Genomic DNA, 18242 nt, shown 5'->3' on the forward strand with positions numbered 1-18242 from the left:
GAAGCAGAGCAACAGATGGAGTTGAGGCAAAGCTCAACCACAGTCCAATAATGGTGGAACACTGTTGAGGAGGAGAGAGTGGTGCAGGAATCCCCCACTGCCGTTCCTACAAATGGTTTCACCGAGAAATCAGTTGTACTTGAGTGCTATTTTACTCAGGCAGGACTTTTATTACATAAACTGACTGCAGCTCAGCTGTAGAACTGTGCTTCACCATAAGGTCACGCTTTACTGCAGGGAAGGCTCAACTTGCCCTTAACTCTCACCATACCAAATGAGAATTTATTCAGACCAGGTGTAGACAGTGACATAGAGATGGGACCTGGCCAATCAGTCCATATGACACCCCTATGGGTCTACAGCTTCAGTACTTTTAAATCTGAGTCTTGTGTCAGAAATTCACATGTCATGAATATGGCCACATGACTGCATCATGGAATCCAACTAGGAAACACTAATTTATAAAGCCACCGTCACTGGCAAACTGGAAGTGTAAGGAGATGTCCAGGAAAAGGATGAGAATGGTAAAATTAAAAGCAACAAAGAAAATTGTTATTAAATAGCTTTTGTTTAAAATGGTTGTGTTTAGCTGGTGTTTTATTGTGTCTGTGGAGTCTTGCTGCCACACTTGCCTGAGTATTTGAAGGTGATCCACTGCCACTGAGGTTTCAGAGAGCTGTTGCAGGTGCTACACAAATCCAAGGCTTCCCTTCTGCAAGGGAACTGAGAAAATCACAGCCGTGAAATAATTCATCCTGCAATTTGCCACTTCCTGTAATCTTTCTGCAGGATTGATTTGTCCAACAGCTGCACATGGTTTGTTTACGCAGTTCTAGATAATTATCATTATATTTGACCCTTGTTGCAACATCATTATTTGCAACTTCCCATTTTATTAGGTATAGTGTAATTGGCTCCATATTTTCAAATCAATGCATCAACACATAGAGCAACACACAAAACACTGGAGGAACTCAGCGTGTCAGGTAGCATCCATGGCGGGAAATAGACAATCAACTTTTTGAAACACTGACTGTCCGTCCAAATGAAGGGTCTCGGCCCGAAATGTCAACTGTCCATTTCCCTCCACAGATGCTGCCTGACCCGCTGAGTTCCTCCAGTGTCTTGTGTGTTGCTCCAGATTCCAGCATCTGCAGTCTCTCTTGTGTCTCCATCAACGGAGGGAGCTCAAACACTTCGTTTCATTGGACATAGATGAAAATCTACCCTATGTTCTATGCATCTTGGCTCACTAGCCCTCGCCCACCTTCCACCTTCCATCTGGCCCTCTATTCCACCTTGCTCCTACCAAATCACTGACCCACTCCCTTTACCTCTGGCTCTCAATTCACTCACCCCTTCCCCTCACTCTTCCACATGCCATAAAGCGTCATGGCCCAGCCTCAACGCTGTCACTGTTTACCCACCCCCCCCAAACAAGGAAGATAATCTGCAGAGAGACACAAGAGACTGCAGATGCTGGAATCTGGAGCAACAAACAATCTGCCGCAGGAACTCAGTGGGTTGAGCAGTATCTGTGGGAGGAAAGAAATTGTCGATGTTTCAGGTCGAGACCCTGCATCAAGATAACATGCAGTTGAAAAATAAGTGGAAAGCTAAATGACTGCACAGGAAGTGATCAATGATCAGGATCGCAGGCCACATATGGATGCTCGATACTTTCTGACAGTGACAAAGGGTGAACAAGCTTCGATGGGATGCAGTTGTTCATGCACGGCCTAGGAGGAGTTTGCGAGTGTCATCACTCAATCTGGCATCGTCTGACATCCAGGAGAGATCTCTGGATAATCAGGAGCTGAAGCTCGGTCTCCCCCCTCCCTTCTTATACTCCAGGGATGAGGCACTGAGGTAGTTATCACAGCTGCTTCCTGGCTTAATGGTCCATCAAAGCCCAGTGACCAAACCAGGGGTGACCTGGCACCAAGCATTCGGAATTACCTCATCTTTTAGGGTTCAGTATTAGAAGCATTTTTTTTCCGCTGCGCTCAGTAGGTAGTTCTCTCGCCTCTTAAATCAGAAGACTGTGGGTTCAAGTTCCACCAAGACTTGGGTACAGTGGTCTGGGCTGACACCTTACTGAGTGTTGGACACTGTTGGGTTTTCCTCTTTCCAATCATGCCATAGTTCCTTAGTTGATATCGAAGATCCCAAGACGATGGTTTTGAAGAACATGGAGTCATCCCCAGTATTGTGGTCAATTTTAATGCCTCAGTCAACACCTGAGTCATCATCCCTGGCATGAACAAATTAAAGCCATGTTTCCTGCAACATTTTCTGCACGTCTGTGTTCCTTTGGCTATCAAGTGTTTAGAAACATCCTTAAGTTATGAAGAGCTCTGTATAAAATCTGCATAAATGCATAGTGTTGTTGAAAATGCATTTTGAATTTCAAAATAAATTTCCAAGTGTAGACCCTTCATCAGACCCTCCCACTGTAACTCTCAGATCCTGTGTCTGTAATTAGTACCAGACAGATTGTTAAAGCATTCTCAGCTGGAGTAACTCATGCGTGATGAAAGCAGGAAGGAGGCACAGATGCTGGCATGTTTTATGTGCTTAATGTGCTTTGATTATTAATATTAAATATTTATAGACTGATTTTCTCACACCTGTATTTGAATGAACAGCAGACTCCTGGCAAATTGTTCACAGTCACATCTCCTCAGCCCGTAAGAACTCCCCACTTTGTAAATGGTGGTCTGGATCAGTGGCGACACACCCCCTCTTCTCAGCAGTTGCCCCCATCCAGGACTTGCACAGCATTCAAGGAAGGGGTGCATTCATATACACTTTGCTCAGCCTCAGTGCTTTACTTATGTTTGAGTTGTACCCATGGTTGTGCTGTAGGACATTTAGCAACCAACAAGTGCACAGCAAGATCCCACAAACAGCAGTGATATACTGCCCAAAGAATCTGTTAGCTGGTATTGGTCTTGGTCTATTATTGTCACATATACTGAGATGCAGTGAAAAGCTTTCTGCTTGCATCCCATCCAGACAGATCATGCCATACATAAGTACATTGAGATAGTAAACAGAAAGAGAGAATGCAGAATATAGTGTTGTAGCCACAGAGAAAGTGCAGTGCAGGTATACAAAGAAAGTGCAAGGGCCATGACGAGGTGGTTTGGTAGTAAAGTACTGATTCCTCAGGCATTCTCTGTGAAATGATTTATCCTCCCCTGGCTATTCCTGTGAACTATTTGTGTGGATTTGAAACAATGGCTCTTGAAGTTTTGATCAAATATCTTGCTGGACATTTATTGGCTTCCACACACTCTTTACAAAGGGCAGTTGCTTAATCAAAATGTTTGAGGCTAGCCCCAGCAATTACATTCCATAATTGTTTGACATTCTAGCCGGCCATTGCTTACAGCTGTTGTCATATTACTCTGGGACTGTAATACAGCTGAGTTATGGCATGTTATTCCACACCAGTTGAACGTTTGGAACTCTCATTCACCATCTAAGCTTTATCATTTCCTGTGGACCATTTAATTAATCCCTTCCATTTGATACCAGAGGTGTTCACACAATACTTCGTTCCTTATGACATAGATGGAGGATATTTGGCCTGTGTGCCAGATCACAGAGTGGTCCTATTCCCCACTAACTTTCCCTATAATGTATTCTCTTCATATTTCCATCAATTCTACCACCTGCCTACTCAAAATTTACAATATAGCTTCGTAATTTACAGCAGCCAATTAACCTGCCAACCCACATGAATTTGGGATGTGGGAGGAAATTGGAGCACCCCAAGGAAATCCATGCAAGGAGAACGTGCAAACTCCACACAGACAGCAGCTGAGGTCAGGATCGAACCTGGGTTGTTGGCGCTGTGAGGCAGCGGCTCTGCTAGCTGTGCCACTGTTCCGCCCCACTCTGCTCCCTTTACAGCAGCACTGATATCAGGTAATAAAATGGATGACAGGGATCCTGTGCTAAACCATGACTGACCCTCAGCCTTGCCTCTCTGTTTCAGGTGTGTCAGGTGAGTGCTCAGCAGCCAGTTCAGACAGAGCTTCTCATGAGGTATCACCAGCTGCAGTCCCGTCTGGCCACACTGAAGATTGAGAACGAAGAGGTGAGTCAGCAGCTACAATATGGAAAAATAGGGGAGGGGGAGACGAAGCCTTAGTTTTGAGTGAGAGGAGGGGGATGTGGGTGGGGGAGCATCGATTGGGTTAGAAGGATTGGCACAGAAAGTAAGGAAGTTCACAACAAGAGCTTTCCTTCATCCAACAGCTACAGCAGGTTACATGTTCATTACCCCACTGCTGCTTGTGGGAGCTTAACTCTAATTGTCTGCCACCTTCCCTGCATTGTACTCATGACTGGAACCATCATGATGAACCAGATGAATTAGATGGATCTATTCTTGGTCAGCCTGATGGTGTCCATAGATGCTGTAATACAGCACAGAAACAGGACCTTGGCCCAACTTGCCATGCTGATCTAGATGCCCACCTAAGCTCGTTCCATTTGCCCGTGTTTGGCCCATATCGCTCTAAACCCTTCCTATTCATGTACCTGTCCAACTGGCTTTTAAATGTTGTTATTGTACCTGCCTCAACCACTTCCTCTGACAGCTCATTCCATATACGCACCACCCTCTGTTGAAGAAGTTGCCCCTCATGTCCCTTTAAATCTTTCCCCTCTCACCTTAAACCTATGCCCTCGAGTTTTTGATTTGCTTTCCCTGCATTCACCCTATATATGCCCATCATGACTCCCCTCAGTCTCCAATACTCCAATGAACAAAGTCCTAGCCTGTCCAACCTCTCCCTTTAACTCAGTCCCTCGAGTCCTGGCAACATCCTTGTGCATGGGACACCACCCGGTGCAACTTGGCCCAAGGATTACCCAGCATGCCCTGCTCTGCCTGTCTGGCCAATCGAAGCAGCTATGCTCACGGACCTCACGGGGAAGGGGAGGCGGATGGTACAAGAGTCCCTAGGCACCTGCAGAAACACTGAGTCATACAGCAGAGAAACAGGCCCTTCAGCCCAACTGGTCCATGCCGACTAAGATGCCCATCCAAGCTGGTCCCATTTGCCAGCATTTGGACCATATCCTTCTAAACTCTTCCTGCCCACGTTACTGTCCAAGTGTCTTTTAAATGCTGTTATTGTACCTGCCTCAATCACTTCCTCTGGCAGCTCATTTCACATACATACCACCCTTTGTGTAAAGAAGTTGCCCCTCGAGTTCGTATTAAATCATTCACCTTGCCCTCTAATTCTTGATTCCCCAACCCTGGGAAAAGACTGTGTCCACTCACCCTATGCATGGCCCTCATGATTTTATACAGCTCTATAAGATCACTCCTCAGTCTCCTATGCTCCAAAGAATAAAGTTCCAGCCTTAACGAGCTCTTAGTTAGGCACAGAGAATGGAGAGATAGGGATCATGTGTAAATAGAAGGGATTAGGCGTCATTAGCTTAATTACAACACAACATTGTGGGCTGAAGGGCCTGTTCCTGTGCTGTACTGTTCTATGTTCTATTGATGTATCTGTCCATGACATTCTTGGGGTAGAAGTGACCACTGCACAGTACTTGTGGAGTCTTCACACTGAGTAGACCCTCCATTGTGTTGTGGGGATTTCCAATCGTGCTAAATGCAACAGTTCTGGTAGCTCACACTGCAGCGTCATCAGACACTGTGGACCATCAGCAGAAATATACACGAGCACAATGTGAAACATCATAGTAAGGTGTATCCCTCACTCTCAATGAGGAGTGCAGAAGGGTATGTCAGGAGCATTACTCAGATACCATAAAATGATGAGGTGCCAGCCTAGTGAAGACGAAGCACAGAACTACTAACACTACCTTGGACTATATTTCTTTTTTCTCTCAACTTGCACGGATGTTGTTATGTCAAAGTCGGGTTTATTGTCATATGCACAAGTATATGTATGCACAGGTGCAATGAAAAACTTACTTGCAGCAGCATCACAGGTAGCATCAGATACACAACATTCACAAGAAAAACATAAATTATACAAAAATCATACTAGAAAGATCACAACTAGAACAAAAAATGACAAAGTCCATTGTAGTACAAAATGGTCACAGTGTTCCTATACTGAGGTAGGCATTAGGGTTGTGCAGGTTGGTTCAAGAGCTGCATAGTTGAAGGGAAGTAACTGTTGTTGAACCTGGTGGTGTGGGACTTCAGGCTTCTGCACCTCCTGCCTGATGGCAGCCGTGAGAAGATGCGATGGCTGGGATGGTGGCAATCTTTAATGATAGATGTTATTGTGTCGTTTATGTTAGGTATAATGTATGTTAACTTAAGTCGACGTCAACTTATGTTTGTCCTCATCTTGTAATGTACTGTGCTGCTGCTACTGCAAAAAGCTAACTTTCATGGCATTTATACCCTGTGTATGTATGCCAATAAACTTGAACTTGAGTTAAACCGTAACTACAGTATGCAATAGAGAGTCTAACCACCTAGCCTTGACATTCAATGGCTTTACCATCATCCACACCCTGGAGGCCACCATTGATCAGAAATTCAGCTAGATCAGCCACATAAATTCTGTGGTTACAAGAGCAGGTTAGAGACTGGGTGACATTTGAAGAATGTCAACTCCCAATACCCCAAGACCTTTCCACCATCGAGAAGGTATAAGTCAGGAGTGCAATGAAATATTCTCCAATTGCCTGAATGAGTGCAGCTGCAACACTCTAGAAGCACAGCACCATCCAGGACAAAATTGCACTGAAACATTCATTCCCTCATTTTGAACCATCTTGTAGATAGGACGTAGAAGAGTACAGCACGGAACAGGCCCTTCAGCCTACGATATAGTGCCAAACCAATTAAACTAGTAATTAAATGCCTAACTAAACTAATTGTTTCTACCTACATAATGTCCATATCCCTCCATTCTCTGCACATTTATGTGCCTGTCTGAGAGCCTCTTAAACACCTCTATCATATCTGCCTCTACCACCACCTCTGGCAGCACATTTCCAGGCACCCACCATCCCTGTGTAAAAAAAACTTGCCCCTCACATCTCCTTTGAACTTACCCCCTTACCCCAGTGCTGCACACAGTGGTTGCAGTGTGCACCATCTACAAAAATGCACTGCAGTTACTCACCTAGGCTACCACACGTTGCTCATCCTCTTATACTTTTGCCTCCAGGTCAGGAAGACACTGGACGCCACCATGCAGACACTGCAGGACATGCTAACTGTGGAGGACTTTGATGTGTCCGACGCATTCCACCACAGCCGATCCACAGAGTCGGTCAAATCCGTTGCCTCCGAGACTTACATGAACAAACTCAACATCGCAAAGCGGAGGGCTAATCAACAGGAGACCGAGATTTTCTACTTCACAGTAAGCCCTCTTTTGGAGACAGGTTAAAAGAAAGTACCTGTTCACTAGAGTCACAAGAGACCGTAGATGCTGGAATATAGAGCAACACAAAAGATGCTGGAGGAACTCAGCGGGTCAGGCAGCATCTGTGGAGGGAAATGAACAGTCAATGTTTCGGGTTGAGACCCTTCATCTGGACTGAAAGAGAGAGGAGAGAGAGCCAGTATAAAGAGGTGGGGGGAAGGTGTTGTGCAAGAGCTGGTGGGTGATGGGTGGATCCAGGCAGATGAGGGAGGGGGGAAAGTGGGAATGACGTCAGAAGCTGAAAGGTGATAGGTAGAAGTGACAAAGGACTGAAGATGATGTAATCTGATAGGAGAGGAAGGTGGAGCATGGAATAAAGGTGGGGAGAGGAATTGGTGGGAAGAGTGTGTGGGAAGTGGACAGATGGAGAGGGTGGGGGAGTGGGGAAAACATAGGGTGACGGTTGCTGGTGGATCCCGAGGGGAGAGAAGGGAAAAAGAGACGGGGGGGGGGGGGGGATCAGTTACCAGAAGTTTGAGGATTCAATGCCCAGGCGGAATATGAGGTGCTGTTCCTCTAATTTGCATTTAGCCTTGACCTGGCAGTGAAGGAAGCTGTGGACAGACATGTCGGTGTGGAAATGGGAAATAGCTGGCAACTGGGAGATCCCAGGTGGCACAGCGGACAGAACAGAGGTGCTCGGTGAAGCGGTCACCCACTCTGCTTCTGGTCTTCCTGATGTAGAGGAGGCTGCAACGGAAGCACCAGATGCAATAAGTAACCTGTTCATTGGCTTCTGAGAGTTAGAATGTCTCCTACAACATGTCCACAGCTGGTTTATGACACATGTAGTGCCAGCTATGGCATAGTAAGTAGCACCTTCACCCCGTGTCAGTAAATTGTTGGCTCAACAAATGCAGTGTGGTTGTTGTTGGTTCCAACCTGGACTTTCCCTTTAATTTCCAATCCTTCCCAGAAATCACAGTTGTTTTTATTCAGTAATGAAATTGCTGGGATAATGCTAAGACCAGTATATTAAACACACTGCACAGTGTTGAGAGCAACAGGTCCATGCTGAACAAAGTCTCCCACCCCATCTGAATATTGGGCTCCAGAACAAGGTGGATGGGTGGGGGGTGAAATTGCCAGACCAGCTTGTCTCTTGCTGCTTGACATGAGATTTCTTTGTTAGTCACCTGTACATCAAAACACACAGTGAGATGCATCTTCGCGTGGAATATTCTGGGGGCAGCCCGCAAGTGTCGCCACTCTTCTGGCGCCAACGTAGCATGCCCACAACTTCCTAGCCTGTATGTCTTTGGAATATGGGAGGAAACCGGAGCACCCAGAGGAAACCCACAGAGTCACGGGGAGAACTTACAAACTCCTTACAGACAGCGGCCGGAAGTGAACCCGGGTCGCTGATGCTCTAATAGTGTTATGCTAACTGGTACACTACTACACTACCGTGCCTGCATTGTAGTATGCCTGGATGTTGATGTGATTCTGTAATAAAATCTTGTAACGTAAAGTGCTAACAGAAACCCTTGTTTCTCTTTCAGAAGTTCAAGGAGTACTTGAATGGGAGCAACTTGATCACAAAGCTTCAGGCCAAGCACGATCTCCTGAAGCAAACTCTGGGGGAAGGTCAGTCAAGGTCAAGTTGTCCTCTTTCAAGAGCAGTGTTAGGTGGCTCAGGGTGGGATCTGCAAATTTGCTATGAGTGGAGACACTGTGATAGTAAAGCAGTGTCTTTCACCGGTTTTTCTTACAGCTACTTTCCCAACCCGTGTCTGGGTTCGGGCCACCATCACAGACACCCAAGGACCAATGGTTCTGGTTGGCCGTTTTCTTCCTCCTGCTCTCCACACAGAATAAAGGATAGTCAGCTTCCCTGTGGAACTCCATTCACAGAAATATGAGGAGGAGAGGAAATAGGAAAACTTCAAAGTTTTAGCTTGCATTATCTCAGAGCCTAGTAATAGAAGCCCAGAACTTCAGGAATTGGTAGTCTGTCCGGGTCAACAAGTGTGAAGAGGCGGGGGTCTTATTATAATGAAGACCACTACAGTTAGGTTTGGTTTGCCTTTGCTGTCAATTTTGGCTCAGTGGTAATCCTCTTGCTTCTGTATTGGAAAGTTGGGAGTATAGTCACAGAGCTACATAGAAGAGTCGTAGAGCTACATAGCATGGAAATAGGCCTTTAGGCCTACTAAGTTCATACGAACATCAAGTACCCACTTACACAAGCAAAAAACAAAATGCTAGACGAATTGATCAGGTTCAGGCAATATCTGTGGAGGGAAATGGACAGTCTACGTTTCGGGTCGAGACCCTTCATCTGGACAGAACAGAAACAGAATTCCCTTGATAGATATCTTTATTAGTCACATGTACATTGAAACACAGTGAAATGTGTCTTTTTGCGTTACTGAGAATGTGCTGGAGGCAGCCCGCAAGTGTCGCCACGCTTCCGGCGCCAACATAGCATGCCCACAACTTCCTAATCTGTACATCTTTGGAATGTGGGAGGAAACTGGAGCACTTGGAGGAAACCCATGCAGACATGGGGAGAACGTACAAACTCCTTGCAGACAGCAGCCGGAATTGAACCAGGGTCGCTGGCACTGTAAAGCGTTATGCTAACCGTTACACTACCGTGCCTGCCTTGGTCCTTATCTTTCACTTTACCAGCCTATGCATCCAGCATATCATTTTTTTAATAGTCTCCGCCACATCTGTTCTTGAGATGAGGCCTTCCACTCCAGGATATCCGAGATGTCCTCCTTTTTCAGAAAACAGGGCTTCCTCCGGAGCCCTTACCTGTATATCCTCTATTTCCCACACTTCTGCTCTTACCCCGCCTCCACCCAGACAGAATAGGGATGGATTTCCCTTGGTTCTTACCTTTCCCTTATCAGTCTATGCATCCAGAACATCATTTTTTATATACATTTTCTCACCCATTTACACCGCTTCAGAAACTTCAGCCCACAGTGTGACTTATTGTATCTTATGATTCTCATTGAAGATGAGCAAGGCTTTCTCCTGATGTCCTACCAATGTTTTGCCAAAGATAACAGAACCCACACTCAGATGTAAACTATTAGTTGAGAAACACATTGGAATGCCCTCAAAGTTGTCATCAAAGGTGCAATATTATGTGTAAAATTCACCTTTGGATGTTGACGGCAATCAGATGTGTGTTCAGCACCACTTGGATGTCCTCTGTCTATTGGGATTCACTGAGCCATTTAATATCAGCGATGAATTGCTCTCCACTCAGCTGGTGGGAAAGTGAAAGTGTCAGAGCACAGACCTGAAGCAACACTCAGCAAACTTACATGAACTTAGATTTGGAATTGGTCACATGTACCGAGATTCAATGAAAAGCTTTTATCTGCATACCATCCAGACAGATTATGCCACACATAAGAACATTGACGTAGTAAAAAGAGAAACAGAATGCATGATAAAGTGTTACACTTACAGAGAAAGTGCAGTGCAGGTAGACATATAAAGTGCGAGGGCTATGACGAGGTAGATTGGGATATCATGAGTTCATCTTTAACGTATGAGAGGTCCATTCAAGAGTCTGATAACAGTGAGATAGAAGCTGTCCTTGAGTTTGGTGGTATGTACTTTCAAGCTTTTGTATCTTCGGCCTGATGGGAAAGGAGAGAAGAACGAATGTCCAAGGTGGGAGGGGTCCTTGATTACATTGGCTGCTTTCCCGAGGCAGCAGGAAGTGTAGACCAAAATAATGGATGGGAGACTGGTTTGTGTGATGTACTGGGCTGCGTTCACAACTCTTTGCAATTTCTTGCAGTCTTGGGCAGAGCAGTTGCCATACAAAGCTCTGATGCATCTGGAAAGGGTTTGTTCTATGGTGCATCTGTAAAAATTGGTGATGGTCAATGGGGACATGCCTTTTTCTTAGCTTTCTGACGAAGTAATTGCATGTTATTAGTTTGTGGATGGTGTGGAGTGAATTGCTGTCCCTTTGTGGGGATGTTTGAAGGAACAATGTACAGGGAACTTTGTAGGATTAATTTCGGGTTGCCTCAGCACAGCCCCAATATGCTAAAGTATCTCAAGGTTTTATTAGTGTGGTAAACTTCTACTCGAGCACCGGTTTTGGAAACAAAACTCAGGTAAGTTGTTTCACAGGTGATTGAACTGGATTTGTGAATTTATCACCAAATTACCTGCCATATTACTTGAAATTACCTGAATTTTATCAATATGGTTCTGTGTAGAATGATTCTTGAAGTGTTGGATTAATAAACATTGATAATTTTGTGCTGAACTGTGATGTCTATTTACCCCTCCAGGTGAGAAGGCCGAATGTGGTACTTCAAGGTAGGACGCCAACATTCTTTAACCTTAATCAGTGAAGATCTATTAGAGGTTCATGCAAGTCAACCAGTGAAGGGTGGAGCTCTTCTCCATGAGGTTTTGGCTCCTTCGGTTTTCATGGGCTGACTGACTGTTCCAGTGTTAAGATATCAGGAAGTCTCCACAGATGCTATCAGTAGTTCATTGTCCATTGTCAAGGAGAGGTTGTGACATGAAGTAATATGGAGGGACCCACTTACCATCTCCCCTCTGCCCTGTCAAAGGACCAGGCCAAACATGGGTCAGGAGTGGAGGCTGGGACTGAAGCAGGGATCCTGTGGATGGTAGTCCATTCACCCAATGTTGCAGCTTTAGCCTGGACTGTTGGCAGTGACTAACATGCGCCAGTCTTGAGTTGTTCATTACCCTTTAAACCTTTGCAGAATTCAAATCATACCTTACCCAAAGGAAAATAACATAAATTTTATGAATCAAACTAAAAGCACCGAAACCAGTCTGCAGTGTTTAAATCCACATTTATTTCAGTGACATATACTGTATGTTAGTGTCTGCTGTTCTGTTTAATACCACTGACCTTTGTAGTGTTTTCCTTATTCTGTAAATACTAAACATTTTATTCTTAATTTAAATATATAATCTATAGGGTTGCTAGAAGGAGCAATTGATCTTTACTGGCAGGAATTACATTGCTGTGCAGTCAGGATAGGAGACTCGGGGCTTTTCACTCACTGGGCTGATATATTGGGAAGACCTCCCTTGCTTTACTTTAGCCCCATGTCCTCCTTGGTAAAACACTGACTAGAGTTAGTTCTCAGCATTCTTCTATCCATTCATTGACTCAGCTGCCATAATCAGACTGTGGGGTGATTTGTCGGGGTTCCAGTGCCAGCTCTCGCTCTGGGTGCTGTTAACCTCACCCTTCCTCTGCATCCTGCCCAGTTTTACATTGGTCTTCAATCCCATTAATCTGGCTCCATCACAACTTGCTCCCACTCTGCTGGTCTCGATGTGTGTAATAGTTGAGTGGCCTGTTAGCTTTGTTTTGACTGTACATCCAACAGTGACTTGGCTCCCATCTCCCCTCCCACCCCTGCCATTAAAGATAAGACCAACTCCCCTTTGGGGAAAAAATGAAACATTAAATCTGTCACTTATTCAATGACATTTTCTGTAGGAGTGCTGATAATAGATTAATAACCCTTCTCTATCACACCACCCCTTACATTGCACCCACCCCTTCCTTCTCTTATTGAACTATTTCCCTACCTCTGACATCCACTCTTCACTGACAAACCTACAGGCTGCTGAACCTTGAAGTCCAGATGAAGGGTCTCGACCCATAATGTTGACTGTCCATTTCCCTCCACAGATGCTACCTGACCCGTTTGAGTTCTTCCAGCTTTTTGTGTGTTCCTCCAGATTCCAGCATCTGCAGTCTCTTGTGTCTCCAGTCTTATAGGCTTGTTTGAAGAAGGTCGTCACAGCCTAGTGATCATTACCAAGAAATGACAATGAAGAAGGAAAACAGATGGCCACTCCACTATCTACCACAGCCCAAGCAATTTACCACTCCCTTCCCAACCCCGCAATGAGCCCAGCAGCAGCTTTCCAGTAACCACAGCTACCCAAAGATCCATCCCCTATAACTCCCTATATCTTCATAAACAGAGGCCTTCATCTCCACATAACATAAGCATCTGCTATGTCTTTACTCAAAGCTTTCTTCGGACCCGCCCTATTCTGTTAACCCAACTGCTCCTCACCACCAATTATAAATCCCCTCCCATTAATGTCTCCACCCAAGATTGCCCACGAACTCTGTAAAACAAAGCCATCAGATCTCTTTATACTAGGTTTGTCTCTTAACCTTATGACCCATAGCTGTTTCATCATTGAGGGGACAGTTTACTAAAATACATCGTAAACATAGAAGCCCCTATAAACAAGTCCTCACACTGGTATTTCAGCAATGATGGGTAATTAGTAAACTGTATGTGCTAATTTATTGGGCTGCAGATTTAGAGAGTGGAAGGGAGATCCATATCATTCCTCCCTGTTCAGAGATAGGCCAGTGTTATTGAGTCCAAACCCAACAGAAGCAGGCATTTGAAGAGTTACTGAGTGCATGTAAATAGGATACTGACTGGCTGGCACTTCTGGTAGTCAGGTCCCTGTACTGCAATGCTTCGAGTGTTGCCAAATGATCGGTATGCGGAGCTGGTGGAATCAATTGGGGAATGCAGTGGATGTGGATCGTTGAGGTGATTGGCGGGCTTGGATCCAAAACAGATCAACCCCCCTTTTGCATTCAGCTATAGCATGAAGAACACACTAGGTTCTGTGCTGAGCCTGACCATCTGGGTCACGGGGAATCATAGTGCTACAAGCAGCCACACAGCATTTGGACTTGTGCATCAGACCACCATGTGATCACCGGCCCCTCTGCAAAGTGTGGTGGTATTTTTATTACTTCATTCATTCATTCATGGAATGTGGACATTTTTGGCAAGGCCAGCATTCTTTGCCCATCCCAAGTTTCTCCTGAGTTAAGTGGCTTACTGGGTCATTTCAGTGGGCACTTAAGTAAACCACATTAGCAGGACTGGAGTCACACAATGGTTAGAATTCCTTCTCTGAAAATATGTTTCAGAAATCAGAGAGTTACATGGCCACCATTATGGATACTGGCCCTTCACAATGTGTTAGTTATTTGAATCTAAATTGTCCATTTGTCTTTTTTTGTATTGGTTTATTATTGGCACATGTACTGAGTTACAGTGAAAAGCCTTTGTTTTACATGCCATCCAGACAGATCATGCCATACATAATTACAATGAGGTAATAAAAAGAAAACAGAATGCAGAACATAATGTTACAGTTACAGAGAAAGTGCAGTGCAGGTAGACAAATAAAGAGCAAGGTCCATGACAAGGTAGATTGGGAGATCAAGAATTCATCTTTTGTGTATGAAAGGTCCATTCAAGAGTGTGATAACAGTGGGATAGAAACTGTCCTTGAGTCTGGTGGTTCATGCTCGCAGGCTTTTATATTGTTCTGCCTGACGGAAGAGGGGAGAAGAGAGAATGACTGGGTTGGGAGGGGCCTTTGTTTATGTTGACTGCTTTCCCGAGGCAGCGGGAAGCGTGGACAGAGTCGGCAGAGGGAAGGCTGGTTTGTGTGATGGACTGGGTTGTGGAACTCTTGCTTTGATACAAATCAACAGTCCAGGCCCCTGACCACTATACAGCCACACCAATTGGCAGGTATAGTGGCACAGCTGGTATAGCCACTGCTTCACAGCTCCAGAGACCCAGGTGCAATCCTGACCTCGGATGATGTGTGTGTGGAGTTTGCATGTTCTCCCTGTGATCACGTGGGTTTCCCCCGGGTGCTCTGGTTTCCTCCCACATCCCAAAGACATGCAGGTTGGTGGGTTATTGTAAATGACCCCCAGTGTAGATGAGTGTTAGAATCTGGGGGGTATTGATAGGCAAGTATGTGAGAGAGAAGAGGTTACAGGGGAATTAGTGGGGGATTGAGACTGATGAGAATGCTCTGAGAACTGGCATAGAGGTGATGGGCCAAATAGCCTCCTTCTATGTCATGATGAAAATATATGAGTTGGCTTGGCTCTAATGCTCCCCATAGTCGAATACCTGCTGCTACTCGCTAACTAAACTCACAGCTGATGAAAGACCGCATAAATGGGCTTCCAGAGGTGCTTAGTGCTTATGGCATCAGAGACAGAGCAGGAGTTAGCATCTTAGGACAGGGGAAGCAAATTACATGCTGCAGCTCTTGTTATATAATGAGCAAAGTGTTGGGGAATGACTGCTAACGAACATTGCAATGGATGATTAACTGTTGCTCAGATCCAACTTCTTGTTTTCTCTGTGTGTTGATTTTGTTCCATTTCTCTCAGGCCCCCATCGCTTCCCCCTAAGCCACAGAAAATGAGGAAGCCTAGGCCTCGCTCACAGTATAATCATAAATTGTTTAATGGCGATATGGAGACGTTCATACAGGTACTTGGTGGCAGGCGCTGGGAGACTGCAAATGCTGAATGGAATGGTGGCTTTCTGTGTCTCTTCAAACCCTTGCTGGTTCTGTCTCACCCAGGGCTGCAGTGCACCTCCTGTGCTCTTGGTAGCCTCGCTGTCTAATCGGGCCTTGTATCGGGTAGTCACTGGGGGGTTAATTTCATGTCCTGGCTGGGAAAATCCTTCAAAGTCCTTTGGTAAATTCCTGGAACTTCTTAGATACATGTAAAAACCACTGGAAACACCTAGCAGGTCAGACAGCATCTGTAAAGGAGGAACAGAAGTAACATTTCAGGTCTGGAACGAAGGGTGTTTGACCTGAAACATCAACTCTGTTTCTCTCCACAGATGCTGCTTGACCTGCCCAGTGTTTCCTAATTTTATTTCAGATTTCCAGCATCTGCAGTATTTTTTTTATTTCCATTTCCTGGAGCTTCCTAACTAATACCACATCACACTGAGGTTGCAGGGGCTGAAGAAGTACAGCCCACCTCCACTTTCTCCAAGGAATTTAAGGATGAGTAATAAATGCTGGTTTTGCCAACCATGCCAACATCCCATTTATGGTAGAAAGGACATTCACCCATCTACTGTATCATGGTCCAGTCAAAGCCTGAATAGAAGCTGGTGTGAGGGAAGGATGGTGCAGTTTTGTGGTTCAATTCTCATCCCATCAATTCCCAATGTCCAAGAGGCCAAACAGGAGGCATCAGATACAGGTGGCTGGAACCACTTCTGCCGGCAGTAGTGACCCTAGCGCTGAGCCTCTATTGGCCTTCCCTGAAAGGTCATGAAGGTCAGGCTGGTAGACCCAAGACGAGGCCTCTCAACTATGGGAGACAAACCTAAGCCAGACCCCACTCCTTCCTCCCCTCCCAACAGAAGATGAATCAACATTCTGTGGAATATTATTGATAGTAATATATTTTGATGTACAGAGGGATCTTGGAGTCCAGGTTCATAGCTCCCCAAAAGTGGTCAATCAAGTAGATAGGGTGGTAAAGAAGGTGTATGGCATGCTTGCCCTCATGGGTCGGGGCCATGAGTACCAGATAAGGAAGTCACATTGCAGCTATATAAAACTTTCGTCAGGCCGCACTAGGAGTATTGTGTGCAATTCTGATTGCCACATTACAGGACGGATGTGGAGGCTTTTGGAAAAGATGCTGAAGATGTTTACCAGGATGCTCTTTAGTCTAACGGGTATGAGCAAAAAGGAGAGGTTGGACAAACTTGGATTGTTTTATCTGGAATCTCAGAGGCTGAGGACAAACCTGATAGAACTTTATAAAATTGTGAGAGGCAATGATAGGGTAGACAGTCAGAATCTTTTTCCCAGGGTAGAAATGTCAAGTACTAAAGGACATGCATTTAGGTGAGAAGATTAAAGTTGAAAGAAGTTTTTTTAGACAGAGAGTGGGAGGTACCTGGAATGGACTATCAGGGGTAGTGGTGGAAGTGGTGTTTAAAGGGTTTTCAGATAGACACATGAATATGTAGGAAATGGAGAGATACAGACCATATGCAGGCAGAAAAGATTTCGTTTAATTTGGTATTGAATTCGGCGCAAACACTGTGGGCTGGAAGGCCTGTTCCTATGCTGTACTGTTTGATGTTCTACTTTAAATAAATAATTTGTGTCTGCTTTCCCAGGACAGGCATTTCCTGATTTCTAAGGCTCATTACTGGGCATGTAGTTTCAGTATAATGTTGAGCCACCCAGACTGGGGGTCTCACCTTCAATCCCCACCTTGTTCTGTGCTGTAGCTGGCCTCACGGAGAGGTAAAGACCTACCAGTGTGTCTGTGCCTCATTGGTGTCCACTGCAGAGACCCCTCCCATTTATTCCCTATTAGGTTCGTGCAGAGGAACAGATGCTTTGGGCAAGGCCCTGGTGAGGTTAGACTGCAGAGAACTCAACACCTGAAAGCATGCTTTTATTTGACTGACTGAACTGTATTTTTTGATGAGGGTAGTGCATTTGATGCTGGATTTAAGCAACACATTGAAAGGAGTGGCAAATTGGTCAGGAAAGTATAACCCATACAAACTAGGTGGAAATCATAGTGGTTGCTGGGAGTTTTAGCAACTGGAGGGCTGGCTGTAATGGGGTTCTGTAGATCTCAGTACTGCCCCCACCTTAGTGCCTTGGTCTTAAATGTTGGAGCCATAATTAAGAAGTTTGCCAATGATACCAAAATAGGCAGAGTAGTTAGCAGTCAAGAGCAGTCAAGGGTCCCTAGGCTGCAGGGAGATATCCATGGAGTGGTCAGTGGGCACGAAAGTGGGAGGTAGAATCCATCTGGAGAAGTGTGAGGGGTAATAGATTCATGGAGTGCAAATGATGCACAATGTGTAGTAGATACCAAGAAGCAAGTACATAATTCCCTGAAAGTGGCGTCACAGGTAGACAGGGTGGTGAAGAAGGCATTTGGCACGCTGGCCTTCATCAGTC

General features: G+C 45.2%; 1 protein-coding gene across 3 annotated transcripts in view; it reads left to right on the forward strand.

Moving 5' to 3' along the window:
* Window positions 1-18242, forward strand: part of LOC127571297 (SLIT-ROBO Rho GTPase-activating protein 3) — a 221898-nt gene that overhangs the window by 153245 nt on the left and 50411 nt on the right. For 2 of the 3 annotated variants that reach the window (XM_052017566.1, XM_052017569.1), the window contains exons 8-12: window positions 4007-4108; window positions 7188-7385; window positions 8951-9035; window positions 11723-11750; window positions 15670-15772. In XM_052017566.1, the coding sequence (XP_051873526.1) occupies window positions 4007-4108; window positions 7188-7385; window positions 8951-9035; window positions 11723-11750; window positions 15670-15772 (516 nt within the window). The remainder of the gene's footprint in view (window positions 1-4006; window positions 4109-7187; window positions 7386-8950; window positions 9036-11722; window positions 11751-15669; window positions 15773-18242) is intronic. The other variant, XM_052017568.1, reaches the window with a different exon arrangement.

The sequence above is a fragment of the Pristis pectinata genome, chromosome 6 (assembly GCF_009764475.1).
Source record: "Pristis pectinata isolate sPriPec2 chromosome 6, sPriPec2.1.pri, whole genome shotgun sequence".
Taxonomy (NCBI): domain Eukaryota; kingdom Metazoa; phylum Chordata; class Chondrichthyes; order Rhinopristiformes; family Pristidae; genus Pristis; species Pristis pectinata.